We start from the raw sequence: 27872 nt of genomic DNA, 5'->3' as shown, positions 1-27872 counted from the left end.
TAAATAATAACTCATGCTAAGGCAAATTACAGCTTTATAAGTAGTTAACATTGACTAGCCAGCTGCTAGCAAGTTTTGACCTACCTGTGCTCGTCCATTGAAGGCAATATCCTCCGACAATAATGATATAATCCGATTCAAGCGCATTGGTGTTTGTTGATTCGAACATCTCTCCACTTTTTAGGAAGCTAATCAAATTGTATTGACAGGGGTTACTCCATCAAAAGTTTGATAAGAGGCTGGTAAAGTTTTATTGTTAGGCAAAGATAGCGGAGCCCAGTCAAACTGACGAGCGCAGCCGGGCCAGCAGAAAGCACACTATGTGAAAAAGTACACTTTCATAATAAGTGCTCTTTCTCCACGAACTAATTTTGTAGGCTACTTAATATTAAAACATTTAGTTTAGTACTTCTAAAGCTAATCTTAAAAATATCTAAGTTTACATAACTGTGCTACTTTGAGATGAAAATTAACTAAAATGTACATACTGTTAGTTACCACTTTTAGTACATTTGAAACAATAATATCTTTGGGACAAACATGTTCTTCTCTTTTTAAATTATGTTAATTTTTAACTACTGTTTTAAAGTAAACCTCGTCTAATGTAATTTTTTAATAAATAAAAATTTATAAAGTGAGTTAAATACTCTCTTTGTGGTAAAAGGAGCATTTTTAGCATTCACAAACATAAATAAAACTATTACAGTTATTAAAAACAATCAAAATGTATTAAGAAGCATGAGAAAAAGTTGAATGAACACATTTAGTTCGTAGATACTGCACTTTGCTTTTGCAATAGTGTTTTAGTTGTGTAAGGTCTTTCAAAGGCAGAGTGCAGTATCTGCATTTTGGGAGTCAAAGGTCACATCGGTGGTCATGATTTTTATCTATAAAAAATTTCTTCCTAACAAGGCATTACATGAATGCATTACCACTAATCTACCTAAAACATGTTTGGCTGGCTAGTGTAAAAACTTTAAAGCCATTTTTCTCAGTTTCAGTGTTTGCGTAGATACTGCACTTAGGCTTTGGAGGGCAGTATTAACAAAAGTAAAAGTTGGTATGTATGGTTATATGTTTGATTGATTTAACACTCAAGCATCAGCTAAGTAGGTTTTGTTAATGCAACTAAAATTTAGGGCAGTTATTAGCATATACAAAACAACAGATGTCTTTAGCATAGATATCTTTGCCATGCTTCAAAACGCAACGCAGCACAATGTCATTTAAGTTGAACAACTGAAGTTACCTGATATAAATTGGTATTGTTACACTATTTAAATCACACAGATTGGTGTCAGCAGCCAGCTATACATTTACACAGGCTTGTGAATGTGAACTGACCTGAAAGTGATGCGCAAGTTTTATTTCGTACTTTTCCATTTGAAGACAGAATGCCTCGTTCTGTTACTGTACAAACAGATGGCGGATGATATCAAAGCATCGCGAGAGCAAACTGCTCCGGGGATTGCGTACAAACCAATAGGGAGTCGGGATGGTGTATGTTTATACTTCTCATCCAACCACAATCGCATTCATCTGGATGATGCAATTTATTAAGATAGTTTTTTTAACGATGACAAGCCGGAATGTAAAAAAAAGAAAACAAGCCGAAATTAATAGAAGTAACGAGGCGATTTTTAAAATGTGAGGAGTAGAAAGTACAGATAATTGCGTGAAAATGTAAGAAGTAGAAGTAAAAAGTCGTCTGAAAAATAATTACTCCAGTAAGGTATAGATACCCAAAATATCTACTTAAGTAAGGTAACGAAGTATTTGTACTTCGTTACTTGACACCTCTGGATACGAAACCCATGGCTCTCGCCTGTCCTGCTCGCCACACATTTATTCACCAAACACAATAGTATATAGAACATACCTTTCTCTTGCTTCATATGAATTAATTTTGAAAAGTCACAGGACCAGACAAACTATTACAGTTTTTTTCGATTGCTAAACGTCAGTGGGCACAAATGGAGCTACATGTGCAAAACTCTAACTACAACCTGCAATACCAAAAGTCACCTGAGCACAACTCTTAACACATGACTCAAAACAGCTCAGTGCAGCCAAACACTAAACACAACCCTCACTGAGATAACACACACTGTCACTCACAACACACTGAGAGGAAAAACACTAACATCAAACACCAATACAGAAAAAATTACTAACTTTTTATCTTTACAGTTTGAACAATTTCAGTGACTTCATACAAAGTAATATTTTCTTCAAATAATGATATATTTATTGATTGATTTATCACATGATTTATTGAAATTTTTTGACCAGAACAATTCTTTAAGGTAAATGAAAATTTGCAGTTTGCTTCAATAGTCTGTAGTAGTTTATGGAATTATAGTAATGAGGAAAAAAGGTAGAAACTAAAAGTACATACTGTAATTCAAACAAATAATTGAGGAGCTAATCCTGCCTTTCTCTAGCATCAGACCACTACCTGCCACCCTTCTCCCTCCACAAACCCGTCTTCCTTGTTCCATTTCCAAAATTTGTCTTTCTAAGCTCTACCTATCATATTTATATAAAAAGTAATATTATATATAAATGAAATATATAAATGAAATTGGAATTTATATTTATATGAAATTGCAATCAGCAGTGTTTGAAAGGCACAAGGCTGAAATCAATTCTGTTTTGAATGTGTGGTTCACAGTTTTGACAGCAGTGTGTTAGCATTTGAACAAAGTGCTGTAAATCCACAGTGTTGTGCAGGTTGTGGTTAAAGTCATGGGATAAGTATGTAAAGTTTTGAAAACTGTGTTTAACCAATGAAAAACGAACTAGAGTTTGGTCCACATGAACTGCTGCTGTGCAGACTGTAGTTAGAGTTTTGCACATGGGACTCCAGTTGTGCCCACTGTCGTTTAGCAATCGAAAAAAACTGTAAAAAAAATGTGACTTATAGTATTATAGTAATACTCTACCCACCTGCCACACTGCCAGATATTTTTACTTTAGCATAAACCTCTTAAATTTAATAATTTATTTAATAAAACAAGACTCAAAATCTTAACCCACTTTGCTTATCAAGGAAATATAACCCTATTTAAGTTTTTTTGCAGTGCAAAATCTGATCTCAGAACAATCATGATTTGGACTGCATGTGCTCTCAAAGAGTTTATCATTTGGAAACACATAAAAAAACATACATTGATCAGGATATTCCCACAGAGCACCGTGTGAGAGGTTGCATGTTTGCATGTCTGATGAGTGATGTGTGTGTGTTTCTGTGTGTGTGTGTGTGTGTGTGTGTGTGTGTGTGTGTGTGTGTGTGTGTGTGTGTGTGTGTGTGTGTGTGTGTGTGTGTGTGTGTGTGTGTGTGTGTGTGTGTGTGCGTGCGTGTGTAATACCGTCATTGCTGCTCTACCACACTATAAGTGGCATTGAAGATTTTTGGAAAAAAATGTTTTTTCAACATGGATACGGAGACAGAGAAAAGAAGGAATAAAGAAAGACGATAGGCGTAAAGTACAATGGCATGAGATAGGATGGAAAGAAAGCAAGCTGTCAAAAAAAGGAAAAGTAGAGAGGAGAGAGAGAATGATAGGAGGATATAGAAAATGACACCTAGAAGTAGGTGGGAGGTGATGTAGGAGGGCCGGAGAGATGCAATAGGAGCAGAAGTATAAAAGCATACAGAACCAGCAGAGGGGGGCAGACGGAGGGAAACTTAAGCTTTCTGGCCCTGATTTTTCCATCCCTACAGGCATTCTGTGGCTTCTATAAAAAGCCCTGTACATTTGATTCATTGCGTCACATGACCGGGGCTGTATATGAGAGGACTACAGAAGGATTGAAAAAACAAGTAAAATAGGGCAGAACTTCACTGTATTCAAAAGAAAAGGGGGTTTAGAAAAAAATACATGGCAGAAAAAGTCTTATTGAAAGAGGGAGGGCATAAACGACAGAGCGAATGAGAAGGTAGAGTAAGTGTGGGGGTGAGCGAAAGAGAGATCGACTGAATGCAACAGGCTGCTTAATTCAGACAGAAAGAAACATCTGAAGTCAACTGAGCTTCAATTGTCTGTTCAGTTCAACTCTGTTTGCCCACTGGAATCATCACGTCAGGTACGTCTAAACCTTCGTAATGTTTAACAGATCACATTGAAATATAAGAGGGGATGTTTTTCAGCTTTTTTTGCAATGGAGAGCTGTGCTTGAAAGAGACATGTCAGAGCAAGAACAAATGTGTGTGTATGGAAACACAATGAATAGATTGCTGTACAGGTAATTCCTATTCACGTACTGTACACCATTGCATTTGCACTTAGAAGTCTAAAATCTTCTGTAACCTCCCTTTAAAAACAAAACCAGTATGCGAAAGTAAAAGCAATACGCTAAAGTTATGTATTTTGATGTTTGGCTCAGTTTTGTTAATGGATATTAGTTGTTATGTCTCACTGTTTTGGATGAGACGCCTCAGTGAAGTGAGCTGGTGGCCGTCAACAGAAAACTCTTCATCAAGATCATTAAGTTCTCACTGAGACATTGATGATATCAACAGCCTCGTATGATGCCCAGAAGTGATAAACGTCAGGAGTTCTCTGAACTTTACCGATACACAAACCTTTGTTTACATGAACTTAAAGTGGTTTGTGCTACATAGAAAACATTACATTAAACAAGATGTTGAAGTTTTAATGGAGAGATATATTTGAAATGTGGAGTATTGCTGTTTTTAAGGTGTTTAATAATTAAATCAGGTGACTTTTGCACCATATTTTACTAAGCAAAATCTAAGTGTTCTAAAAATCATGCTTTCATTTTCTTCAAATACTTCCTTAATGCACAGGGTTCCTAGTCTTTCTTATGACAAAACCTATTCATAGTCGTAACTCATTTCATATTGTGATTTGACTGCCGCTGTAATCATGCTCTAATTCCTCTTGTGACCTTTACACCTACGTAAACATACATACATCATGTGCAAGAAAGCAGTCAGGCAGGATACACTTTCATATGCAAAGTCAGATTTTGAGTAGTTAAAAGAAAACATGTTTTCCTTTCATTGTTAGACCACTTTTACAACGAAACGGCAGCAAGTGTGTCAGGGCAGCAGTGAAGTTACTCATAATTTCTGATTAATAAATATGTGTTACTTATACAGATAATATCTTACTCTATAGTGAATTAGTAAAGGTCAGGTAAACACCTTAAACAGCAGGGCATTATCCAAATGCAATGGGAACATTAAAACGAGCTGATTTGAATTTGAGAGTGATGAAGGTCTACCTGCACGAGGATCACTAAAGCTTCCTTACAGGAACTATACAGTAGTGTGTGCTTGTACAAGGATGTACCTGTTATTCAGAGTTTCGTTATTGACCACAAAAGAAGATATTTTGATAAATTGTGGTAAGCACACAGTTGATGGTACCCACTGACTTTCATAGTATTTGTTTTTTCTACTATGTACATATCTGTCAACCCTCCGGTTTTTATTCTCCCGTATTTTGCAATTCTATCACACCATCATCCCATTTAAATAATTTCCAGTATTTCTCCAGTATTTTTATTCTTTCTATGAAAAATCCTTCTGGTCGTATATGATGTTTGCTACATTATCCTTCGGTAAACCGGTCAGTATATCTGTAACGTATCACTCAAACGACACCCACCAATAAAACAAGAAGAAGAAGAAGAAGAAGAATAGCAGGGGAAGAGAAAAGCTAGTTAGCTAGACAACCTAATTAGTTACATTAGTGAGCATCTAGTACAAACACTGCATGGTGTTTTTATATTTGGTTGTTGTTCGGTGGTGTTGTTTCTGAGGTTGTCTGAGATATATGTGTATATTTAATCCTGTGCAAAAACAACTCAACAAAACCACAGTGACCACAGCCAGTTGCTGTATTTATGTTCATATTGAATCAGGTATATGCATATCAAGTCTGATTAAGCTATAAATATAGGCATACATTAGCGAAATCACGTTGAAATAGTTTGTGTATTAGTTTTTCTTAGAATACTCTGGTTATTATAGCTATTGTTATCCACAACTGTCATAAAAAGATAAAAGAAAATTAAATTAAATAAATTAAATTAAATTAAACATTTTAATTATTATTATTATATTTTTTGCACTAATACTACATCACTATTATTATTGTGCTAAAACAATGTAAAGTTTAAACATCACAATTACAAATAGAGATACAAAAATGGTTTATTGTTTGCATGTTTAAATTACTGTGCAAAAACAATCACCAATTTCAAGCTTTCATACACTTTAAATTATTGTCTTTTCTTAAGTTAACCAAATTAATTTCTGCTGTCATTGCGTTAAATGTAAAAATATCATTGTTTACTTGAAAAGTCATGAGCTGAAACCATCATCATTACAGCTAAACTGCTCTTACATTTCCTAATGTTTATGAATAAACACAGTCTGTAATTTATTATGATTAAAACACACTGACACAGCTTGTAAACATTATGGTTATATTCGTGTACTTGAGTACATAAGCACAATAATTAGGGTATGTTTGCATGTGCGTTAAGCTCACCATCAGTCAATCTTGTCAGCTCAGTGTCTCAAGGTCAGTGTCGTCTCACCTGACAGCTGATGTTTTTGTCTAGTCTAGTTGCACACCATCGACGCTGTTAAATGTTCTGCTTCTTTCTGTACAAGCACTATGTTTGAATGTGATTGACAGAGAAAGAAATACCTCCCTCTTTTATCTATTGTTCTTAGATATTTGTAAATGACAGCTCCTTCGGGCAAAAAATGTGGTCTGTCTGTCTGCCGCCCATCTTCTCTGACTGTCTGTTAAGACTGACTGTTAACATCAGGCCTGTTTTTGTTTCTACTAAGAGCACAACAACATTATACACAATGAACGACCTGAATTAGAAAACACAACATGTAATACAATACTGAAGTTGACTGTAGATGGTATAATTCATGAAAAGTGCATATACAATTCATACAGGCGTTCCAGAATTAATTTCTATTATAAAACAAAAAAGATGGTGTGAGGGAGTGAAAAAGAAACATACAACAGTTGATCAAGAGTTTACATGTAGCTTATTAAAGAAATCTGCCAAGTTAAAGCTAAACAGATGTCAAGCTTGAAAAAGTAAAAACAGGGCCCATACTGTGTTCACATTTTCACATATTAAAAATATTACAGAATGAATAACAAATATAAACAATTTAATATGTCTCAATGTAAGGAGCGAGTGTTTGTTTTTCTGTCCTTTTGAACGTCATGACATCATTATGGCTACAATACAATTCATGTTGAGAACCGGCCTTTTGTAATATCATGCAAAACATGCAAACTTCACACATAAAGGCCACCTGGCCCAGCCAGGACTCAATTCTTGTTGTTAGACAGCAGTGCTACCCACTGATCCACTCTGCACAATGTTGAGAAGTACATAGTGAGATACTTCATCTAATTTAAACATAATTTTCAAAAAGTTGCAGTTCTACTGTATGCTTTAATTGATGTTTAAAAACACCAATTTTGAAAAGAGAGTAATGAAACTACATCGCTCAGAATTATCATTGGAGTTGTGATCTAGAGAAGAGGGTTTGAGAGATCAGATTCAGAGCGATAATCAAAATGAGAATACGTGTGTATTTTTACGTAAAGTGTGGTTGTCATTTACTTAAGTTTTAATACACACTGAAGGTATAATATCAACGTGTTTACAGGATTACTACGTTAATTATTTACATATTAACAGTTTTACAGACATACAGATTTGTAAGTAATTCCTATTCATAAATATTAAAATAGCAGGCATTGGCGTTTCTTACTCATATTAACTCTTCCGCCGGCATTGATGAGATAACTCGTCAATTAAGAGAAAACGCTTCCCTGCCAATGACGAGAATTTCCGGCTTTCCGCAATACCACTATTATCCACCAGGTGTTTTTTTTAAAGCAGTGGGTCTGTTCTTTCATTTGATATATTTTTTGTTTATATATTTAAGGAAGAACATTTTCTGGAAGGCATTAAACTTTTGTGAAAATCATGAAAAATGCTGCCACTGGCTGACAACTTTTTTTAAAACGCTGGCGGGGAAAGAGTTCATAACATGTTTTTAGTCATATTTTCTGACTTATTTATGACAGTTTAGTCATTAACATTAATTTCATAAATTGACACAATATTAAGACTATGCTTTAAATACTTAAAATGAATAACATTTCTGTAATCATTTAACCATTTTGTAATATTTAGTTTGTTTGCCATGACACACAAAAGGTGTTTCTCCGTTGCAGCAATAATTACACCAATACACAACATAAATTCACAAAAGATGTTTATTGTATTCATTCACTGTAATCCACATCTTTAAAGTTCATACGATTGCGAGGACCAGATCCAAATTCATCTCTTGTTTCAGCGATCTTAATCTCTGTTCTCATCAGCAACCGTAAATATTAAGGGCCCTATTTTAACAATCTAAGCGCATTGTCTAAAGCGCAAGGCGCACGGTCTAAATGGGCATGTCCGATGCCACTTACTAATTTAACGACAGGAAAAATGGTTTGTGCGCAGAACGCACGGTCGAAAAGGGTTGTACATATTCTCCTAATGAGTAATGGGTGTGTTTTGGGCGTAATGTGCAATAAACCAATGAGAGTCTTATCCCTCATCCCCTTTAAAAGCCAGTTGCGCTGGCGCTGTTCATAATCCCTATTTAGATGACGGATTTTGTAAACTGAAAAACTAAGCGGAGGAAGAATACCACCAGTTTAAGAATAATGTTAAAAATGTGTGGTTTTCATTTTTATTGAAATTTAACAATGTACAATAAATGTACAACAAATCTGCAAGGTAACATTTAAAAACATTTAAAAACAGATGCATTTGTTTAAAGCAAAGCATTTATTTACTTACCAGGCTACAGGTGAAACGTCTCGGTTACGGATGTAACCCTCGTTCCCTGAAGGAGGGAACGGAGACGTCACGTCGTGACCGACGAATTGGGAACTCGCTTAGAGAGACCAATCTGCTTCGTATACTACTAAAACGCCAATGAACTTGGCATTGAGATATTTGCATAATGCTGGCGCCGCCCCGCCAGGTGCCTTTATAAGCAGCAGGTGCAAATAGGGAAATTAGCTTCTTTTCGCTGAGAAAGCCGGGAGAAAGTGACCGGTCGATAAACAGCAGGAAGCAGCCCTGTGGCGACGGGACGTGACGTCTCCGTTCCCTCCTTCAGGGAACGAGGGTTACATCCGTAACCGAGACGTTCCCTTTCAGTCGGTCACTACGACGTCACGTCGTGACCGACGAATTGGGAATCCCTACCAAAACGCCACTAGGGGCTGACCTCTTCCAGTGTCTGCGTAAAGCCCTCCGGTTCCACTTAAGGAGGAGGAGATAGGTTTTAGGGCAGAAGGCCGGGCACTAGATGTTCCTTTAACCCCACAGAAGTGCCAGCGACTGGGAAGCACCCTACCTGAGCGGGATAGGAACGCTGCGGAAGCCACCACCCGTCTTAAGGGCTAATGGTGGGCGAAGTCAACCGTAGTTGAGGAATAAAGACAGCCGTGGCTGTGTAAGCAAAGCAGTGCTCTGCTAAGGGAAACGTGGGCTGGTAGGATTAACCCCACGGAAAAATACTCACAAAGGAACCCGGTGGGACACAATGTGGAGCCCGAGCCAGACACGTAGGTTCGCGAGGATACAGCTAGTGAAAGGCTGACAGCCAATGCTCCGCAACAAAGGCTGCCAAGGCAGCGGAGGAAGAACAATTCAAACCATTACGCATTTTTGTTCTGAAGGCCTTCCATACTGACACAGTTATGAAGCATCAGTTGGAGGCTGCAAGCCGACCTGCGAGACTGTTCTCCGTGCTCCCCCTGGTGAGGAAAGAACACGAGAGGATACAGGCTCGATACGAACACTGTAAAATCTAGTGAACGTATTAGGTGTCGCCCAACCAGCAGCTCTACAGATGTCTGTTAGCGAGGAACCACGAGCTAAAGCCCAAGATGAGGCAACACTCCGTGTGGAGTGCGCTCTCAAATTAAAGGGGCAAGGAATACCCTGAAGATTATAAGCCAGGGCGATAGTATCAACTATCCAATGAGACATCCTCTGCTTAGTGACAGCTTTCCCTTTCTGCTGGCCACCATAACAAACAAAGAGCTGGTCTGAGGTCCTGAGGCTTTGCGTGCGATCCACGTAGAGTCGCAGTGCGCGTACGGGGCACAACAAAGCCATGGTTGGGTCTGCGTCCTCCGGGGGCAGCGCTTGCAAGTTCACCACCTTATCTCTGAAGGGAGTGGTGGGAACTTTGGGCACGTAGCCTGGTCTGGGTCTCAGTGAGACAGCAGGACCAAACTAAAAGCACGAATCGTCAACAGAGAATGCATGTAAATCCCCTACTCTCTTCATGGAGGCCAATGCTATCAGGGTCAGAGTTTTCATTGATAAAAACATCAGACTCGTAGACTGCAAAGGCTCAAAAGGGAGACCTGAAGGCTTCAGCACCATGGACAGGTCTCAGGAGGAAAGAGGGAGGGCGCGAGGGGTTTAGCCTGCGAGCGCCTCTTAAAATGTAATAATTAAATCATGCTGGCCAACTGATCTGCCGTTGATAAGAGAGTGATGAGCAGAAATAGCGGCGATATCAACTTTAATGGCGGAGGGACAGCCTACCATCTAACCTATGTTAAAGATATAAAAGCACAATGTTAATGGGCATTCTCTGGGGTCCTCGCGTTGCGAAGAGCACCGGGTGACGAAAAAGGTTTCTTTAAGCGCGTAAGCCCGTCTTGTGGACGGTGCTCGAACCGCGTCGATGGTGTTAGATACCGCTTGCGATAAATCACCTAAACCTTGCGCGCGCTCAACGACCATACATGGAAATCCCACAGGTCGGGGCGCGGGTGCCATAATGTGCCCCTTCCTTGAGAAAGAAAGTCTTTCCTCAGGGGAAATCGTCAGGGAGGGGCTGTCGCTAGGAGCATTAACTCTGAAAACCAATCCAGTACGGGGCGACTAATAAAAGGCTCTCCTCGTCCTGCCTGACTTTGCACAGTGTCTGCGCAATAAAGCTCACTGGAAGGAATGCGTATTTACGCACCCCCCGCGGCCAGCTGTGCCAACGCATCCACGCCGAGGCTGCCCTCGGTTAGTGAATAAAATAGGCGACAGTGGGTATCGTCCGGCGACGCAAACAGATCTATCTACGCACAACCGAACTTCTTCCAAATTAGCTGGACCGTCTGGAGGTGGAGTCGCCATTCGCCGGGGGCGCAGCTCGGGAAGCGCGTCTGCCGCTGTATTGAGCGAACCCGGGATGTAAATGGCACGAAGGGACCTCAGATGCTTCTGACTCCAAAGGAGGAGATGACGAGCGAGATGCGACAGGTGACGAGAGCGCAAAACCGCCTTAACGGTAAATAACGCAACAGTCGCAATGTTATTGGTGTCGGCTAATACATCCTTCCCTCGCATCTCCATAGCGGAGCGTACAAGTCCCAGATATACAGCGCACCGCTCGCGGCAGTTGGGGTGCTATGCACACCCCTGAGACTGCAAGCCCGTCATACGTGGCTGATCATCCCGTGCTGAGGGCATTGCAATATACAGAATGCCAGGAGACCCCTCAGGGGCATATCTTCTATCGGAAATGCCGGGTCTACCACAGGGAAAAATTTAAATGACACGCAGGTGCAATGTTTACACGGTGTATGTCGGTGTGCCACGCTCTCCTCGAGACTCGATCGTAAGCCAATGCTGAAGCGGTCTCATATGAAGCAGCTCGGGCGGCGTCACATCCGCAGCATGCTGTCATATGTCCAGGAGCTTCTGAAATTGTTTCAGAGGGACCGCGTACTTCCCTCGAATTAAACCGAGGCAAGTCAGAACTGACTGGTTGCGCGCTCTTGTTAAACACGGCAATTAGTCGATCGAGTCTTATTTCCATACTGAGAAAAAGGATCTTCTGCACGGGGCAAAGTTGCTCTTTCCCAGTCGACCTGAAGACTTAAACGAGCGAGATGCCGAAGCATTAACTCTCTGTGTTCGCGCACGTCTGCCAAGAACGGGCTATTATAAGTCGACGTAGAAAAAAGCAGAATGCGAACAACGCTCTCTCTCTGACATTTTAATGCCGTGACTACACCTGGAGACACGGAGAGAGAGAGAGACAGCTCGAATGGTGTACTTAGTATTAATATGCCCACCCCACGACGCAGAGCGAAAAAACGGTCTAAAGCGAGGGGAGATGGACACATAAGTACATGTCTTACAGGTCTAAGGCTGCAAACCGATCTGAATATTGAAATACGAGCCTCGGCGTTATCATCCAAAAAGAACACCTTCCTGGAGCCAGTGCGTAAATCAAATCGATCGTAACCCGCCGCGTATTTTGGGTACTATGAGATAAAGGCTGGAAAAACCCTATCATCATCATCTCGGTAAGAGGGACCGGCTCGAACATCCTTCGCCAACAGGATGTCGTTTTTTGCACGCAGTACATGTGCATCGGACGCTTTCACTACAGTGAAACGAAAGCCCGAATTTTGGGGTGTGCCGGATTCGTAACCGAGGCGGATCGTGCGTAAAACCCAACGAAACGGGCTGGGAACTGAAGCCAAGCACCAGGCACCGTACGAGGAGAAATAACGACACTACCGAAGTACCCGCGGTGGGGCAGCGAAGCGAGACAGGTGGGACTGCCGGTGCGTCTGCTGTGACAGCATAAACATCTACAGTATGTGTGTGTGACACTGACCTGAGCCCGCTGAGGGTAACGGTCGTCTGGTCTCCTCTACGGAGAGCGCAGACTCCGATGAGGGTGCTGGTGGTCCGGTCTCCTCAGCGGAGAGCTCGGACTCCTCAGGTCACCCGCTGGCGATAGAGGAGAGGTAGGGGAGCTGGTGTGTACCCGCTCACGGCTCTCTCGATCCTCCGGAGACCTAGAGAGGGAAGAGGAATGCACTCTTATGTGTGGTTAAGTGGGTACCGGCCGAACAGCCGGTGGAACATATGCAAACCAAGGATTTTCCACCCGACCCTCTATCGGGGGAAGGAGCTCCATCTCCTGAAGAGTGATCCTCTGCCAATCCGGGTCGCCCTTCACTGGCCACTTAAACTCCCGAATTTCACGGGAAGCGGCTAAGCGGGCGGGGCGACCTGCTGACGACCGGTTCCCCTGCGCTGCCGAAATGGGGTCCGAGGAGGGGAACGGAGGTGGTCGCCGCAGGACGCCGACGGCGAGAGGCAGACTGAGGAGCCGGCGTGGTGGACCAAGGGCAGCTCTCTTCCGCCGGGGCATGACCTAGGAGATCGCCTCAGTCTGCGCAGCGGAGCTGTACGACTCCCCTGGCTCGCCGAAGAGGCCGGTCTGTGAGACAGGAGCATTCAAGTTGTTCTCGTCTGCGTCCGTCATGTCAGCCAGACACAGCCAAAGGTGGCGATCTTGAACCACTGTGGTGGACATCGCACGACTGAAGGTCGCGGGCTCCCTCGTAAATCCTTGTGAGCCTGCAGCAACGTTATTGCGTGCAGGGCCGAAGCCGCCTCTCCGGCATGCCTGATGGGCAGCGTCCGTAACCGGACGACTGTCTACAAACACGGGAGGGAAGGGTTGGGTGGTCCCTCCAGGAACGCATCCCGCTCCACTGAAGGGGTCCCCGCCCTTAGCGGCTCCGTTGGTGAGGGAGGTGAGGGGTGAAGCTGAACGGCCGGACGGCCGCAAATCACGTCAGCTCTTCGTGCCGTCGGGAAAGAAAGGCACAGGAGGAGAGGACCGAGAGGCCCGAGCAGCTCCGAAGTACCAATCATGTGGGCGGGACGGTTCGGGCGGAGAGGGGTTAACCTTTCCAACTCTACCGTCTCCGCCGCTCGCGGGCACGGCCGCCATCTCCGGAACGACTCTGCCTCAGAGGAAAAATGGACACCCCTCTGATGCTGCAGAAGTGACGGGACCAGAAGGAGGTCCAATGGATTCGGCAGACATCGTAGAACACGACTCTGCAGTCTCCACCGGAGCCTCAACCGGCTGAGGATGAGAAGGCCGGTAGGTGGAGGACGCATCCTCCGTCCTACTCAGCGTAGTGACGCGAAGCTGCGCCCTGCGAGCGCTTGACAGCCGCACCATGGCGGCGTCAGCACTGCAAAGGCGCGGACAGCGTTCCCGTAGAAACGACAGTCATCTCCGCAATCCAAGAGGGTTATGCTCTCACAGAGAGAACAGAAACTCTCCACGAACGCAGCCCCGGAGTGCTCGATGCCTGAGCACGAAGACAGCGCTTGTGACCGTCACTGGAACCCTTATACTTCTCGCATCCAAGATCGCACGGGCGAAAAGCTATCCTGAAAAGGACGCTGATCTCCGCATATACGAGAGATAGGCTGCCTTTAACAAGGCACAAAGCTCTCTCGTATCACTCTTTTAGGGAAATTCACTCAGATGCTTAGTTGATGAGCGCACAGGAAGGCAACGCACACACTAAACTCAAAACAATAAACAGATGTAGAGCCGTGGAATAAGCGAAGCGTCCGCTGTGATACTGCTAGTTCAACCAACTTCAGCAATCAAATCCCAACAGAGTAAAGTAGCTTCTCAGTAGCAGATAAAGCCGGTTTTCGAAGCGAAAAAGCTAATTTCCCTATTTGCACCTGCTGCTTATAAAGGCACCTGGCGGGGCGGCGCCAGCATTATGCAAATATCTCAATGCCAAGTTCATTGGCGTTTTAGTAGTATACGAAGCAGATTGGTCTCTCTAAGCGAGTTCCCAATTCGTCGGTCACGACGTGACGTCGTAGTGACCGACTGAAAGGGAACATCTATTTACGCCTTCTAACGTCTCATAATTGGTCCTCATTTATGTCCAAGAGACTCAATAATATTTTTTTTACATTCAATCCTTTAATTTTGCATATTTAAAAGTGATTTTGTGCTGCTGCACATTCATGTATGTGATAAGCAAATCCGCATTGTCGTCCCGTTTATAGACGCATATTACTAAAGCGCTCTTTACATAACAAAAAACATATTGCGCCATTGACTTTAGACTTTAGAGTAGGTTTTTGCTGGTCAATGGAATAGTCTATTTTAGTTGCCTCAAAATAGCAATGCGCCATCAATGTGCCTGAACACACCTCGTTTTCAGACCAGAACGCTCATGGCCGCAAAACGGGGCGCAAATGCATTTGCTATTTAAACAATGTGGCGCTAAACGTGAAAATTATAATTGCACAGGGTGGAAACTAGCAAAAGACACTTGCGTCGCGCATTGCGCTGCATTGGGCCGGGTGTATGATAGAGCCCTTAATCTCACGTTCGTAATGAATTTTGGTTCAAATATTGCGCCTTAAGAAGCTTTATGACACATTGCTTTACAGCAGTGATATCAAACGCTCATTGGCTCTTGCATGCTACATAACAGATTTGTGACACCGATTTTTCTGTCTTCTTCTGCATTTATTAATGTAAAGCTGCTTTGAAACAATTAAATAATTGTGAAAAGAACTATATAAATAAAATTGGATTGTCATTGCCCTTTTTCTTTTTCGATGTACTTGACAGAAAGAAACTGGATTAACGTTCTTGTGGATTAATAACTTTAATACTTCTCTGTACTTCATTTACTCCAAAGAGGACCACAGCTGCAGCACATCGGCATTTTAATATTTAGATTTTTGTAGCTGTAAAAATTTTATAATGCTACGAATAAATGTTGCAAATTAATCTACGTTGTACGCTTCAGCATCTACTTAAAGGTACAAAAAAGTATTTGAATTAAGTTATGTATTAAAACTACGTATTAAAAGTGAGATCAGGCTGAACATGCACATGTAATTCACACTTCAGTGTGTGTCAGTACCTGGTCACAATCTTAATCAAGAAGAGACCTCTGACCTGTATGTGTTGCTTTAGGCACTAAAATGTGACCCCAGCCACAACCTTTCATCTCGTGGGGTCAATCACTTGGGTCTGCTCAGCATAACGGCACCATTGTGTTTTTTTTTTTATTAAGACTGATTTCTGCACTCATTATACAAACTATGTTTCTCTTTTGTAAAACCAAGACTCAGCTGTGGATTAATAAATGTCAGGCCTCTGGAGAAAATAGTGTAGCTGTATAACATAAGGCATTGTAAGCATTGTTAAACACACAATATTGTGCCTTCTTCAGTTACTATGATGGAAACAAAACTAATCAAGCAGAGATAAAATCGTCAAACATTTTTGCTATTAGACCTATTTTGTTCACTATTTAGTTAAATAAAAATTTACTCATTATTACACATGCATGCTTTTATGTAGTGGTCATCTGCATTTGATGAGCTTGTGGATGTGCATTTGAAAATCCCTGCCTTGCATGTGTGTTAATATCTCTTAAAGCAAAACACTTTTTGGTTTAAAGTTCACAACCTCCCTATAGGCATCTTGATTTATGGGTTATATTTAAGCGACGTAATTATTCCCTATGTTTATATGTTTGGCCTTTATGGCTGTTCATCGTCTCTCTGGAAAACCGCAGAGCTCTTGTAGGTGCTGCCAAACACACATTCATTAACATGCATCAAAGGCATGCTGTCTCCAACCTGGAGCAATGCGAGTGTGTACGTCATATATGGCCATGATCAGGTGCTGAGGTAGTTTCCTTAATCCCTTTCAAAATGACACAAAGATGTTTTTAAAATGAACAAATCCTTACTGCTGAGGTTTAGTGCTCAAATCCACAGAGAAGACTTTATGACTCTGTTACGGCCTCCCCTTTTTGGTAATGTTGCTTCACCCTGAGCCAGGTGGTTGTAACAGACTCTTACATGGTAATTTACATAAAAAGGTCCTTTGATAAATTCATGGCACTGCAGTGAGGTATACTATTGCAATCCTGTCTTACATTGCCTAATGTCTGCTGTGGCAAATTGCATGTCATGTTGGCCAGAACTTTCTCCAATTATTTTCCCACTCAATGGCAGCATTTTTAAAGCTAATGGGATATATCTAATGCACCAACGTCATGAATTTTCAGTTAGCAATTTCCAGTCAGTAAAAAGATGATTTATTTGGCTTTGTGTGTTTTTGGTTTGTACATCACATGGATTTAGGTTTAGGCTCATGTAATTAAAGACACTTACTATCTAATTTAACAACAAATACAGTACATGTACACAATTGGTACTTTGCATCAAGTGTTTCTTATGTACGCAGTTAAAGACACATACTCGATAACAAGGTGGATCCACATTTTGCAGTGTAATATGAAAAGAATGAATTTGTTTCATGGGCTCACTGCACAAAACAACTTTCTTATTTAGTATTTTTTTTTTCAATAAAAATATTTAAAAAATGTAATTAAGATGTATTTTCTTGATCAGCAAAATGACCTAGGAAAATAAGTCTAGTTTTTAGAAAAAAAAATTTTAAGCGAATTTGTGCTTAAAACAAGTAAAACAAATCATCTGCAAATGGAATAAGAACTTTTTTCTTAAATAATGTGTTTATGAAAAAAGGAAACTTAGATATTTTTACTGAAAACAAGACAAAAATACTAAGTAAGAAAGTCATAAAACAAGCAAAATTTTTCTTTAATTAGTTCAAGATTTTTTGCTTACCCCATTGGCAGATGTTTTTGCATGTTTTATGTTCAAAATCACTTGAATTTTATATTTTTGGTCTAAACACTATGATTTATTTTCTTGGGTCATTTTGCTCATCAATAAAAAGCATCTTAATTTAAGAATTTTTAGATATTTTTACTGAAAACAAGACAAAAATACTAAGATTTTTTTTCTTTGAAAATAATTTTTTGCAGTGTGCATGCTGTTTCTAGTCTGTAAGTAACATTGGGCTTGTTATAATTAAATACAGGGGTGCGGTGCCACCAACCGTTTCCAATAAAAACTTTGCCATTTCATTCCAATCCACCTACTTTTATGGTCTCTGTGTTTGCTCACTGATGCTCATGTTGTCTCAAAACACCAACTGGCTTTGAAGAATGAATTCCAGGTAGTTTGTCAATACAAATTGTTACAGAAACCTTGAGTTTTCTAATCTTTAAAGAACCATAAACCGGCTAAAATGGTTCATGATGAAAAGGGGATTGAAGTCCTCACATTTTTCCAGTTTTATGAAGCATTAATTCATCGAGTCTAGATGATTATTTGATCATCTGGAAACACTTACTGCTCGATCCAGACCTTCAATCCATTTTCTATTCTATCTTACCCACATTTCTCAATATCTCATCATAGTTGGGAAGGTAAAACGGGGTATTAAATGATTACCTCCTTTCTTCATACTGTAACACCTCCCTCCATTTACCATGGTAAATAAGTGCAGACTCAAATTAAGGGAACCTTGCCAGGCGGCCGGTCCAATAAAGACTGCATTCAGACTGCACACAAGCACTTTTGTTGACAGTGCAAAGTTATAGACCCTGCGGAGGGCCACGGGAGAGAGTGTAGACTTGTACCATTGGTTGTTGGGGGAGAACATGTGTCTGGAAGGTAGACCCTGGGGCAGTTGTTGCCTATTGGTTAGAGAGTCAGGCTTATAACCCGAAGGTCGCCAGTGCGAGTATCACGGGCAGAAGGTTGCGACTGAGGTGGCCTTGAGCAAGGCACCTTAACCCCAGTTTCTTTATTGATAACTGCCCACTGCTCCAGGTGTGTGTGTGTTCACTACTGGAATATAACTGATTTTTTTAGCTTTAGTCCGGATCCGGCCCAGAGTCATCTGCTGTCTGGGAAAAGTCACATTTTGAATATGGACTATTATACAATCACATCACTTTTACCTAGGGAAATAGGTTTTGTGTTTAGGTAACAGGTCAATTCAGAAACTTTAATTTAAGCATCTTTTATGGGACTTAACAGCACAGTTATGGGTGTGTTTTCAAGACAAAATCAAGACAATACAGAGATTAAATAACGGCATAAAAAATGCAAAAATTCATGTAAATGTGTGTTAGACTATTTTTCTAAGAAGTGAGCAAAATCTGACAAAAGTGTCCTTAGGGGTCAGGTGCCACCGTTAAAAAACTGTTTGGGGTGTCAGTTAGAGTTAGTCCCTAGTAATGAGCTTTATATTAAATATGTAAATGTCTGTAAATATTTATAGATGCCTAAAGTAAATGTGTATGTGAGTTCTCTTACATAGTTGCTCATTATTTTGCCATTTTACTGGTGGAAATAAAACAATTTTATTTATATAGCTTGGCTGACTCTCCAGGGGATGAAAAAAAACCCCTAGGAGAAAAACCCTGTGGGAAAACTCCTAGTAGGAGAAAAACCCTTGAGAGAGATACATACATATTTATTTATATAAACACGATAGGGATATGAAACGGGTAAGCGAATTAAATTGGTTCAGCCGGTGGTCTTTGGTCAGTCATCGGCTGGGCATCACGTTGAAGGACAGCCAGTAGATCAGTGGTGTGATGACCTTCACAGCAGCAGGAACTGGGTCTGTTTGTCTCATTGTCTCATTGTTTTAACACTTTTTCTTAAATGCCTGATTTATGCAGAAGTGTGCAGCACGATGCCAAATATAGTTATCTAATATCTAAATTTCTCAAACTGACCTGACTACTCATCATATCTCCTTCTCATTCTCTTTGCCTGCCTCGCACAATAAAATCAGATGTGCAACTCCAGGAGCAATAATGATCTATATAAAATTACTCAGTAAGTTTTGTCATGTGTCATTCGTCATTTTCGTGTGGGGCTGCGTAGGTTGCCAGATCTGCGTAACAAAACCAGGCCAATGGTCATTTAAAACGACTCCAAAAGCAGCCCAATGACAATTCACAGCCCAAATACCAAAAATTACACTGAAAAAAAAACCTTGCAAAAACAGTTTAAATGTAGCTCCATTTTTAAACTCCACACAGATTCTAACAATACTAACAAATAAAGTAATCTGTTAAAATTTAGGTTTTATACTTGGGCACAGCAGATTGGGGCACGTGCCCTACTTAAAGTGGTCTAGCGACGCCCCTGACCTCATTCACCCCCTTACAATACACTTCTGTTTTCTTTTCTTAAGCCCAATGTGTATCTTAATAATCCACAAGAGAGCAATGATTCAGTTCTAACTCTTATCTATCTTTCTTTAACATTTCAAATGACTTTCTCTTTTTATTTGATTACCTTGTATAATCTTTTATGCTGTCTCTGGGTTTCTTTAACCTTGCATATCCCTGCTGTCCTTTGCGAAAACTTGTATGTCCAAATTTACTCATTTTCAAGAAATAGAAAAAAATATTTTTCTAAGTTCCAATCACTTTGTAATTATTTTTATTGGTTACATATTTGCAAAAAATATGGAGATACAAGCTTTTGGAAGGACAGCGATAATACCTTGTTTGCTCTTTCTGAAAACATATCCTCATAGTTTTTTAGTTTTTTAGTTTTCATTGTTCATCACATTGTTGAAAACACATTGTCTTCTCCAGTGAGCTGAAGAAACATCTAAAAGAAAGAGGATGATGATATATCAAAAGTGTTTTTTAATAAACGAAAAGCTCATATATATCAAAGACAGAATGAGAGTACATAAAAATGTGTGTGTTGTGTAGTTGACTCTAGTTGTGTGTTTGTGTGTGTATGATCAGAGCCGGATTTGCCGATGATGGTTTGTGAAACGTGGCCCTTCTGCAGAGGCCCCACATGTGGAAGAGTTTACTGCAGCCCTGTTCCAAGTGAACACAGCTTTAAAGAACGACAGACTGCAATTAAAAGAGAAAAAGAGAGCGAGTATGTTCTCTAAAGAAAAGTAGTGTAAGAATGGTACACTTTGTGCTCTTCAGATAGTATCACAGGTATCTACAATGCCTGCGATAACAACTTATTTTTAGACTAAATGTCTCAGGCAGACATGGTTTCTATAAATGCTGGGTGTATCGTTTAGGATGTAAAGAATAGAAGATGATGAGTTCCCAGCATTAAAAAAGCAAAAACTAGAACGAATAAAGAAAAAGAAAATATGGGATATATGCCACTGTCAGTATATTGACTTTAATTTATCATTAAAGAATTTCAATGCATTTGTTGCGGTGACACTTTGGCTAAATATATAAGCACGACACGCAGTTGTTCATATGACTGTCGACATTTTAAATATACAGTGCAAAAAAAAATTTTAAGAAAGAAATCTTAGTATTTTTGTCTTGTTTTCAGTAAAAATATCTAGAAATTCTTAAATTAAGATGCCTTTTCATGATGAGCAAAACGACCCAAGAAAATAAGTCTAGATTTTTGACAAAAATATCAAATTTAAGTGATTTTGTGCATAAAACAAGCAAAAAAATCTGCCAATGGGGTAAGCAAAAAAAAATCTTGAACATTTTTCTTAATCACTAAATTTGCTTACCCCATTGGCAGATTTTTTTGCTTGTTTTATGCACAAAATCACTTAAATTTGATATTTTGGTCCAAAAACTAGACTTATTTCTTATTTAAATACTAAGAATTTTTTTTCTTGAAAATAATTTTTTCCAGTGTAATGTACAGATTATTTATACCATTAGCAGATTTTTTTGCTTCTTTTAAACAAAAATTCACTTAAATGTAATATTTTTTTTCTTGATTTAAGATTTTATAGATATTTGTACTTAAAACAATACAAATATATTAAGTGAGAAAGTCAGTTTTTGCAGTGTTTTATAGTGGTGTGCATCAATTACGAAACAAATTTTGTGTTGGTGTGCAAAATCTTGTAAATCTGGAAAGCCAAGCTCTCTGTTTATGGATTTGTGTTCTGGAACTTTCCATCAAGTCCTGATGGAGCCAGAAAGAGGGGGTTTGAGAGCACTGAATGCCCTCCGCCCCGGGTGTGTGGCAGTAGAACAGAGACAGCTTTATTGGGCAGCGTCTCTGATTTAAATCATATGGCATCGCCTGGAATCACTTTGTGGCTTGGAGGCTGTTTAAATGAATGCCCAAACAAGAGACGTGCTCTATTTCTTTTCCTTGTTTCATCAGATTGTTGGCTCTCGCTGTCGTTTGCTTGGTTTGTATCTAAATCCAAATCATCTTATGTATGTTTGTTTATGATATTTGGTCTTCATGCCTCAGAGTATTCAGATCTAATCTCATTTTGAAATCTCTCATTCAAAATAATACAATTCATAACTGCAGCTCATGGGTTCCTTGGCATTTGGTGAAAACACATCATTTAAAACCATTTGCAGTGAGCTGGGCAAGCAGTTTAGATTAAGCCACGGTGGTCAGGCATGAGATGTGTTTATCCCTGTTTGCCTCATCTCTTTATGTTTCCTGTCATTTAAATGATAAACATGTTTTTGTCATTTTTGTATTTCTGTTCAGACAGGCAACAATAATTGTGTTTGCTATGATGTTTACTTGTATGTATTATAAACAGCAGAAGAGCATTTATGGTATTGTTTTTACAAACTCAATTCAAACTAAATTCATATGTGGTTTAAAATCCAATAAAAATTTTGAACTTTTGGAAATCCATTTCAAGCTATATTTCAACAGTCAAAATAAAGTTTTGTACTGCACATTGTGTTGTAGTTAATAAGCAATCTACAATTATGGCCCTGTTTACACCTGGCATTAAGATGTGTTTTGGTTAGATCCTAAGTGGACGACACTAAATACATGTGTTACCCTTTTGAACTTACTCAATTTTGATCAGAATTTTTTTTTTGCAGTTACATGAACAGAAATACTTGCTTATTTTTATTTTATTATAAAACGAGGGCTTCATAGACCTTTTGCGTGTTTGCAAACAGAGATGAAATTTGTAATTTCGGACTCAACTGGTCGCAAAAAATGACAGCTCTGCAGATGCGGTGCAGCCTAAATTAATTTTCTTGTGGAAGTTGTAATCCTGATAACTAGGAATATATTAATCCTGTTGTAGTATTTAAAGGTATTACAAAATTATACAACAATATTTTGCATCTGGCAGATAGAAATAATATAAAATTTGCTTTGTACTGGTATATATGTGTTTAATGTTTTTCATTAACTGATTCTTCTGTCTGGTGTGGTTCATCATTGTGTCAAACAATGCAACAGACATTATTAAGTCTGTAAATATGAACTTTAACAGAATTATTGAGTATGTATTTAGTGTATCTGAAAATAAATGTTTATTTATTTTACTCTTGTGTTTTCTTCTGCAGGCATCTGCTGGTCTTTGTGGTAGTTTTGGATACATCGGGCAGTTCATTCACCTCAATGCTGCAACAAGCATAACACACGTTTAAGGTGGATGTATGATTGCCGCACAGAGCGTAGCAACTTTCACCGTTCATCAAGACTGTCCATTTGATTAAAAAGCATTCAAGTAATAGACAGACATTATTCACCTTAACAACACCCCATAGGACGTGTTTCCACTCTGGGAGAACATCACCGTCAAAATGGCAACCAATAGGGAGAGGGCTATGAGTCACATTACAAGGTTTTACCCCTTTGCCTTCAATTCGATGCGAAACAATTCCCCCTTCGATCTTCTGGCGAATGGCAGTCTGTTCGGACGATTTGGGGCAGACCTCCCCAAAGAAATGGCAGCACTTTGTAAGTACCTTCCATTAAAAAAACGTTATATTGTTTACGTAACATAACATATAAATGATATGTGAGCAGTTTTTACACTACAGCTACAGTATGGATGACCCAGACATGCATATACTGTAGCCCAGGGTTCCCCAAATCTTACCTTGGAGGGCCTGGGGACTACAGAGTTTAGGTCCAACCATAATCAAACTTAACCCACCTGTGATTGTCTAGTGATCATGAAGACCTTGATTAGCTTGCTCAGGTGTGTTTGATCACTGCTAAACTCTGCAGTGCTCCGGCCCTCCAGGGTAACAATTGGGGAACCCTGCTGTAGCCTGCAGACATGGGGACTTGTGACTTGGTGACTTGGACTCGAGTCGACTCGAGTCGCTATTTTTGTGACTTGTGACTTGACTTGACAAAAAATAAAATACTTGAGACTTGACTCGGACTTGGAAGTTAAAGACTCGGGACTTGACTTGACTTGAGACACGATGACTTGAATGACTTGAGTGTTAATCACATCATGTTTTCAGTTTAAATATAAAATATATAAATTATTTAAAAAAATAAAGTCGACCCAGCTGGAGCGCAGGCTGAGAATGGTGTTGTCATGACTGAATCACGACACTATCATTCGTCATGCCCTCTCGTACGCACACGCACACCACGCCCACTTAGATCAGATATCAACATGTCAGCCGGAGGGGTACCGAGGGTCATCGCTTTCGGCTTCAACAAGATGGCAAAAGACGAACAGTGCTTTGCAAGACATGCAACATTAAAATCACAGGCAGCCAGACGGAAACCTCCAATTTTGGTCGTCATTTAAAGAGCCATTATGCCCAGTAAGTGCTTGTCAATTTGTTAATATCTGGTTAGTTGGTAGTTAGCTAATGTAATAATAGCTAATGTAGCCCTCATCATACTGTGTTGGGGACAAATGTGGGCAAAATAATTTTGATTTATTTTTTTAAATACTTATTTTTATTTTTGAATACTTCTTTTTCAAGTTTGCCACCTGAACACACACACAGAGAAAAATTACTTGATTCTACAATGTTAGGGGCGGTTCACATGTCGCGTCTTTTGCATGCTCAAGTTCGTTATTTCAAGTTTAGGCGCGCGAACGGAAGAGGTGCGACGCGCTCGTTTTTTTACAAAGTTTAATGTTGTACGTAAACTGTGTTTGAGAGAGAGGGAGGTGTTCAGAGAGGGGTCTGTTGGATGTTAAGCTGTTATTTGTTTTATGGACTCAATGTGGAAAATTTCAAACACGGTTGGCAGAAGTGAAAAATAAATAATTTATGAAGTTACAATTTTGTTTGATTCCAAGATGTATTTTACTGAACATGAGTATTTACAATGCAAATCCAAATTATTGTAATTTACTGATAGTTACTTACTGTATATCTTGTCACTTTATTAAGATCAGATTCTGCAGGTAAAATTAAAATAATAAGGTGACTTGACTTGGACTTGACTTGACCTACTACAGGACTTGACTTGACTTGACATAGCTTGTGACTCGACTTGACTTGACTTGCCCAAGAAAAAAAAATACTTGGGACTTACTTGAGACTTGAAGGTTCAGACTTGAGACTTACTTGAGACTTGCACATGTGTGACTTGGTCCCATCTCTGGTAGCCTGTATAGGTCAATGAATTCAGGAGGACATAAGGGTCTAAGTAGGGCCGGGTTTAGCAGCTATAAAAGGGTGGGCTGGCAGATATCCTGGAAGTGCAATTTTAAATATATAATTGTGAGATTAATGTAATTGCACAAAATTAATAGAATACATTTAAAAACAATGTTTTTAAGTTGAGAAAGTGTATTTATTATTATATTGCTGTTTCTTGCATTAATGAAAGAACGATTAATCAAACTGTGATATAAAGAAAGCTATAATATAAAGATAGCTACCAAACAAAACTGAAACACTCAGTGACTCTCTGCAGCTATTAACTAGTAAGTCTGACTTCACACTATGAATCTCTATTTGCATTTTTTTCATCTTGGTTGCATTTTTGCTCTCAGTAATTTCTGAGCATGAGAAACAAACAAACCATCCATCATTAAATGACTGTGACGGTGCATTTAAATTAAAGTCAAGTCCTGTAACATGATTTTGGAGAATTGAGGTGGAGAGATGGATTTATATTGGGAGCTGTGGAAAATTATGTTTTTCCAGACAGCTACACAAGTAGATCTACTTTTGAATCTCGTGTAGCGTCAGTCAGATTCTTTACTACAGACAGAGGTCACCCTCTTCATGAGTCGTGAGTGTAGAGTGATGTTGCTTTCAGCCAATAAATTTTTTTATTTTGGATTTTTGGATACATTTTTTTACTGGTTAGGACCGTCTACAGCCCTTCCTCAAACAACAGCTATTGAAAAACAGCCCATGCCAGATTGCTTTTAACCAAAGTATAAAATGGAGTTAAATAAAATATGAATGACGTCTTTGACTAAATTCTGATTGGGTGGGCAAGACAGACATTTGGGTCGGCTTAGTCCAACCCTGCCCATGCCTGGAACCAGCCCTGGGTCTAAGTGCAACTTTATCAAACAAAACCAAATATCAACTACTGTAGGAAAAGAGACCAGGGCTGACCTGTCTTCAAGGGCTTTTGCACTGTGATGTTTGCGCTGCTAAGGCAAGGTTCTACCAATATGCCAATTCAGATGAAACCCTACACAGCATTCATTTGAACTGCTGAAAGAGGTGCTATTTTAGTAAATGTTCCTATAGGTCGTATTTTCATGAAGTGACAAACTACTAGAGATGGGGACTCGGGTTTGAGACTCGGACTCGAGTGCGACTTAAGTCGCACACACAGTGACTTCAGACTCGACTTGAGACTCGTCCTCAAAGACTTCAGAGTTGACTCGGACTCGAGCCGCACGACTCGTGAACAATGCTTATTTTTAGGAAACGTCTGATGAGCTCGCTGTCATACCCCTCCCTCCGTTACCTACAACCTGCCCGCGTATCTGCTCTGCGCGCTTCCGCGAATATACATGTCGAAGGCACCAGCCGCTGCTGTGCCATTCATCTGAAGCTTTGGGTAGTGCTGTGACGGATCCGCGGTTCGGCTTGCATGCGATTCGCGGATTAATATGCAATTTAAATAGGGTAAGTTTATCATTAACGTGTTTCTTAGGGTTGCAATTGTTTAAATGGTTAAACAATTTAACCGCAAAAAGGCGCTCAAGTGAGCAGATTTCTGTACACACATGCAGTTAAGTGTGTCCGGTCCAGCTCCAGTCAGGTCCAGAGTTGCGCTACTTTCTGTCATACTGTAGTCCATTAACATACATTTGCTGAATAGAGCAATGAAAAAAAAAACGTAACGTTTTTATGTGAAGCGACTGCTGCATCTTCTTCCTGAAGCGCTGTTTGGAATTTGCCCTCCGCCTGTGTGTGAGCATGCGTTTAAGTGCCCTCAGTAGTGCACATACAGAGAAAAGTGTTTCAAAAGTTAAGTCAACATAAAATCTTTCTTTTCTTGACAGGGCACATACACACAAAATGATCTCACAGTATTCTTTTTCTAATAAAAACATTTTTGTTTATGTCTTAAGAAACCAGTCAGAAACCAGTCTGGGCTTATTTGTTCTTAAAGAGACAGTAACCTCAATTAACCTACTTAAGTCTGTGTCATTAATGTTAATCAAACAACCCAAGACAAACAGAAAATCACTTCTATTGCTCTAAAAATAATAATAATATTTAATTTGTACAATAAAGACAGTGTTATTATCCATTTAATTAAATTTCTGTACCTAATGCTAATTTTAGACCTTACTTAATGTGCAACTTTGTTCTTTTTTATAAATGTTTGTAATTTCTTTATTTGTTGTTAGAGTTTTATTTGTTACAACGAGACTTGAGACTTGACTTAGACTCGAGCCCAGAGACTTCAGACTTGACTTGGACTCAAGCTCAAAGACTTCAGACATGACTCGGACTCGAGCTCAGAGACTTGTGAGCATCTCTGCAAACAACCTACAGGTATATGGTCATTGAGTTGGAGAATAGGATGTATTTTACACATAAGACTAATGGATCAAATTTTCATGGCCGCCTTACCACAGTAACCCAGCACTGCGTGCATACCTTGTTGGAAAACAACAATGACGGATGATTTCTCTGTACTGTACGTGCACCGCAGGATTTTTGAAACCCCACATTGTATTGCATAGGTCACGCATGCGCCTACAGGATAATGTAATATGTTGCCTAGAAGACGCATTGCATTCTGTTGCATGCGTTGAACGCCTGTGTACATGTATGAGTCAAATAAACTATACTTTGCAAGGATGTGTGTTCAACTGTGCGCATACAGTCTTAAAAAAATAGACTATACTACCGGCT

At 39.9% G+C, this 27872-nt stretch overlaps 1 protein-coding gene across 2 annotated transcripts in view; it reads left to right on the top strand.

Moving 5' to 3' along the window:
* Positions 1-3818: 3818 nt before the first annotated feature.
* The window catches only part of rargb (retinoic acid receptor, gamma b), a 105199-nt gene continuing 81145 nt past the window's right edge, over positions 3819-27872 (top strand). Inside the window, exons 1-2 of one of the 2 annotated variants that reach the window (XM_073811762.1) lie at positions 3819-4089; positions 23115-23511. In XM_073811762.1, the coding sequence (XP_073667863.1) occupies positions 23355-23511 (157 nt within the window). In that variant the 5' untranslated portion in view covers positions 3819-4089; positions 23115-23354. The remainder of the gene's footprint in view (positions 4090-23114; positions 23512-27872) is intronic. The other variant, XM_073811761.1, reaches the window with a different exon arrangement.

The sequence above is a fragment of the Paramisgurnus dabryanus genome, chromosome 14, assembly GCF_030506205.2.
Source record: "Paramisgurnus dabryanus chromosome 14, PD_genome_1.1, whole genome shotgun sequence".
Classification (NCBI taxonomy): Eukaryota; Metazoa; Chordata; class Actinopteri; order Cypriniformes; family Cobitidae; genus Paramisgurnus; species Paramisgurnus dabryanus.
Note: the sequence above shows the minus strand (reverse complement) of the source record. Positions and strands in the feature narration are given on the sequence as shown.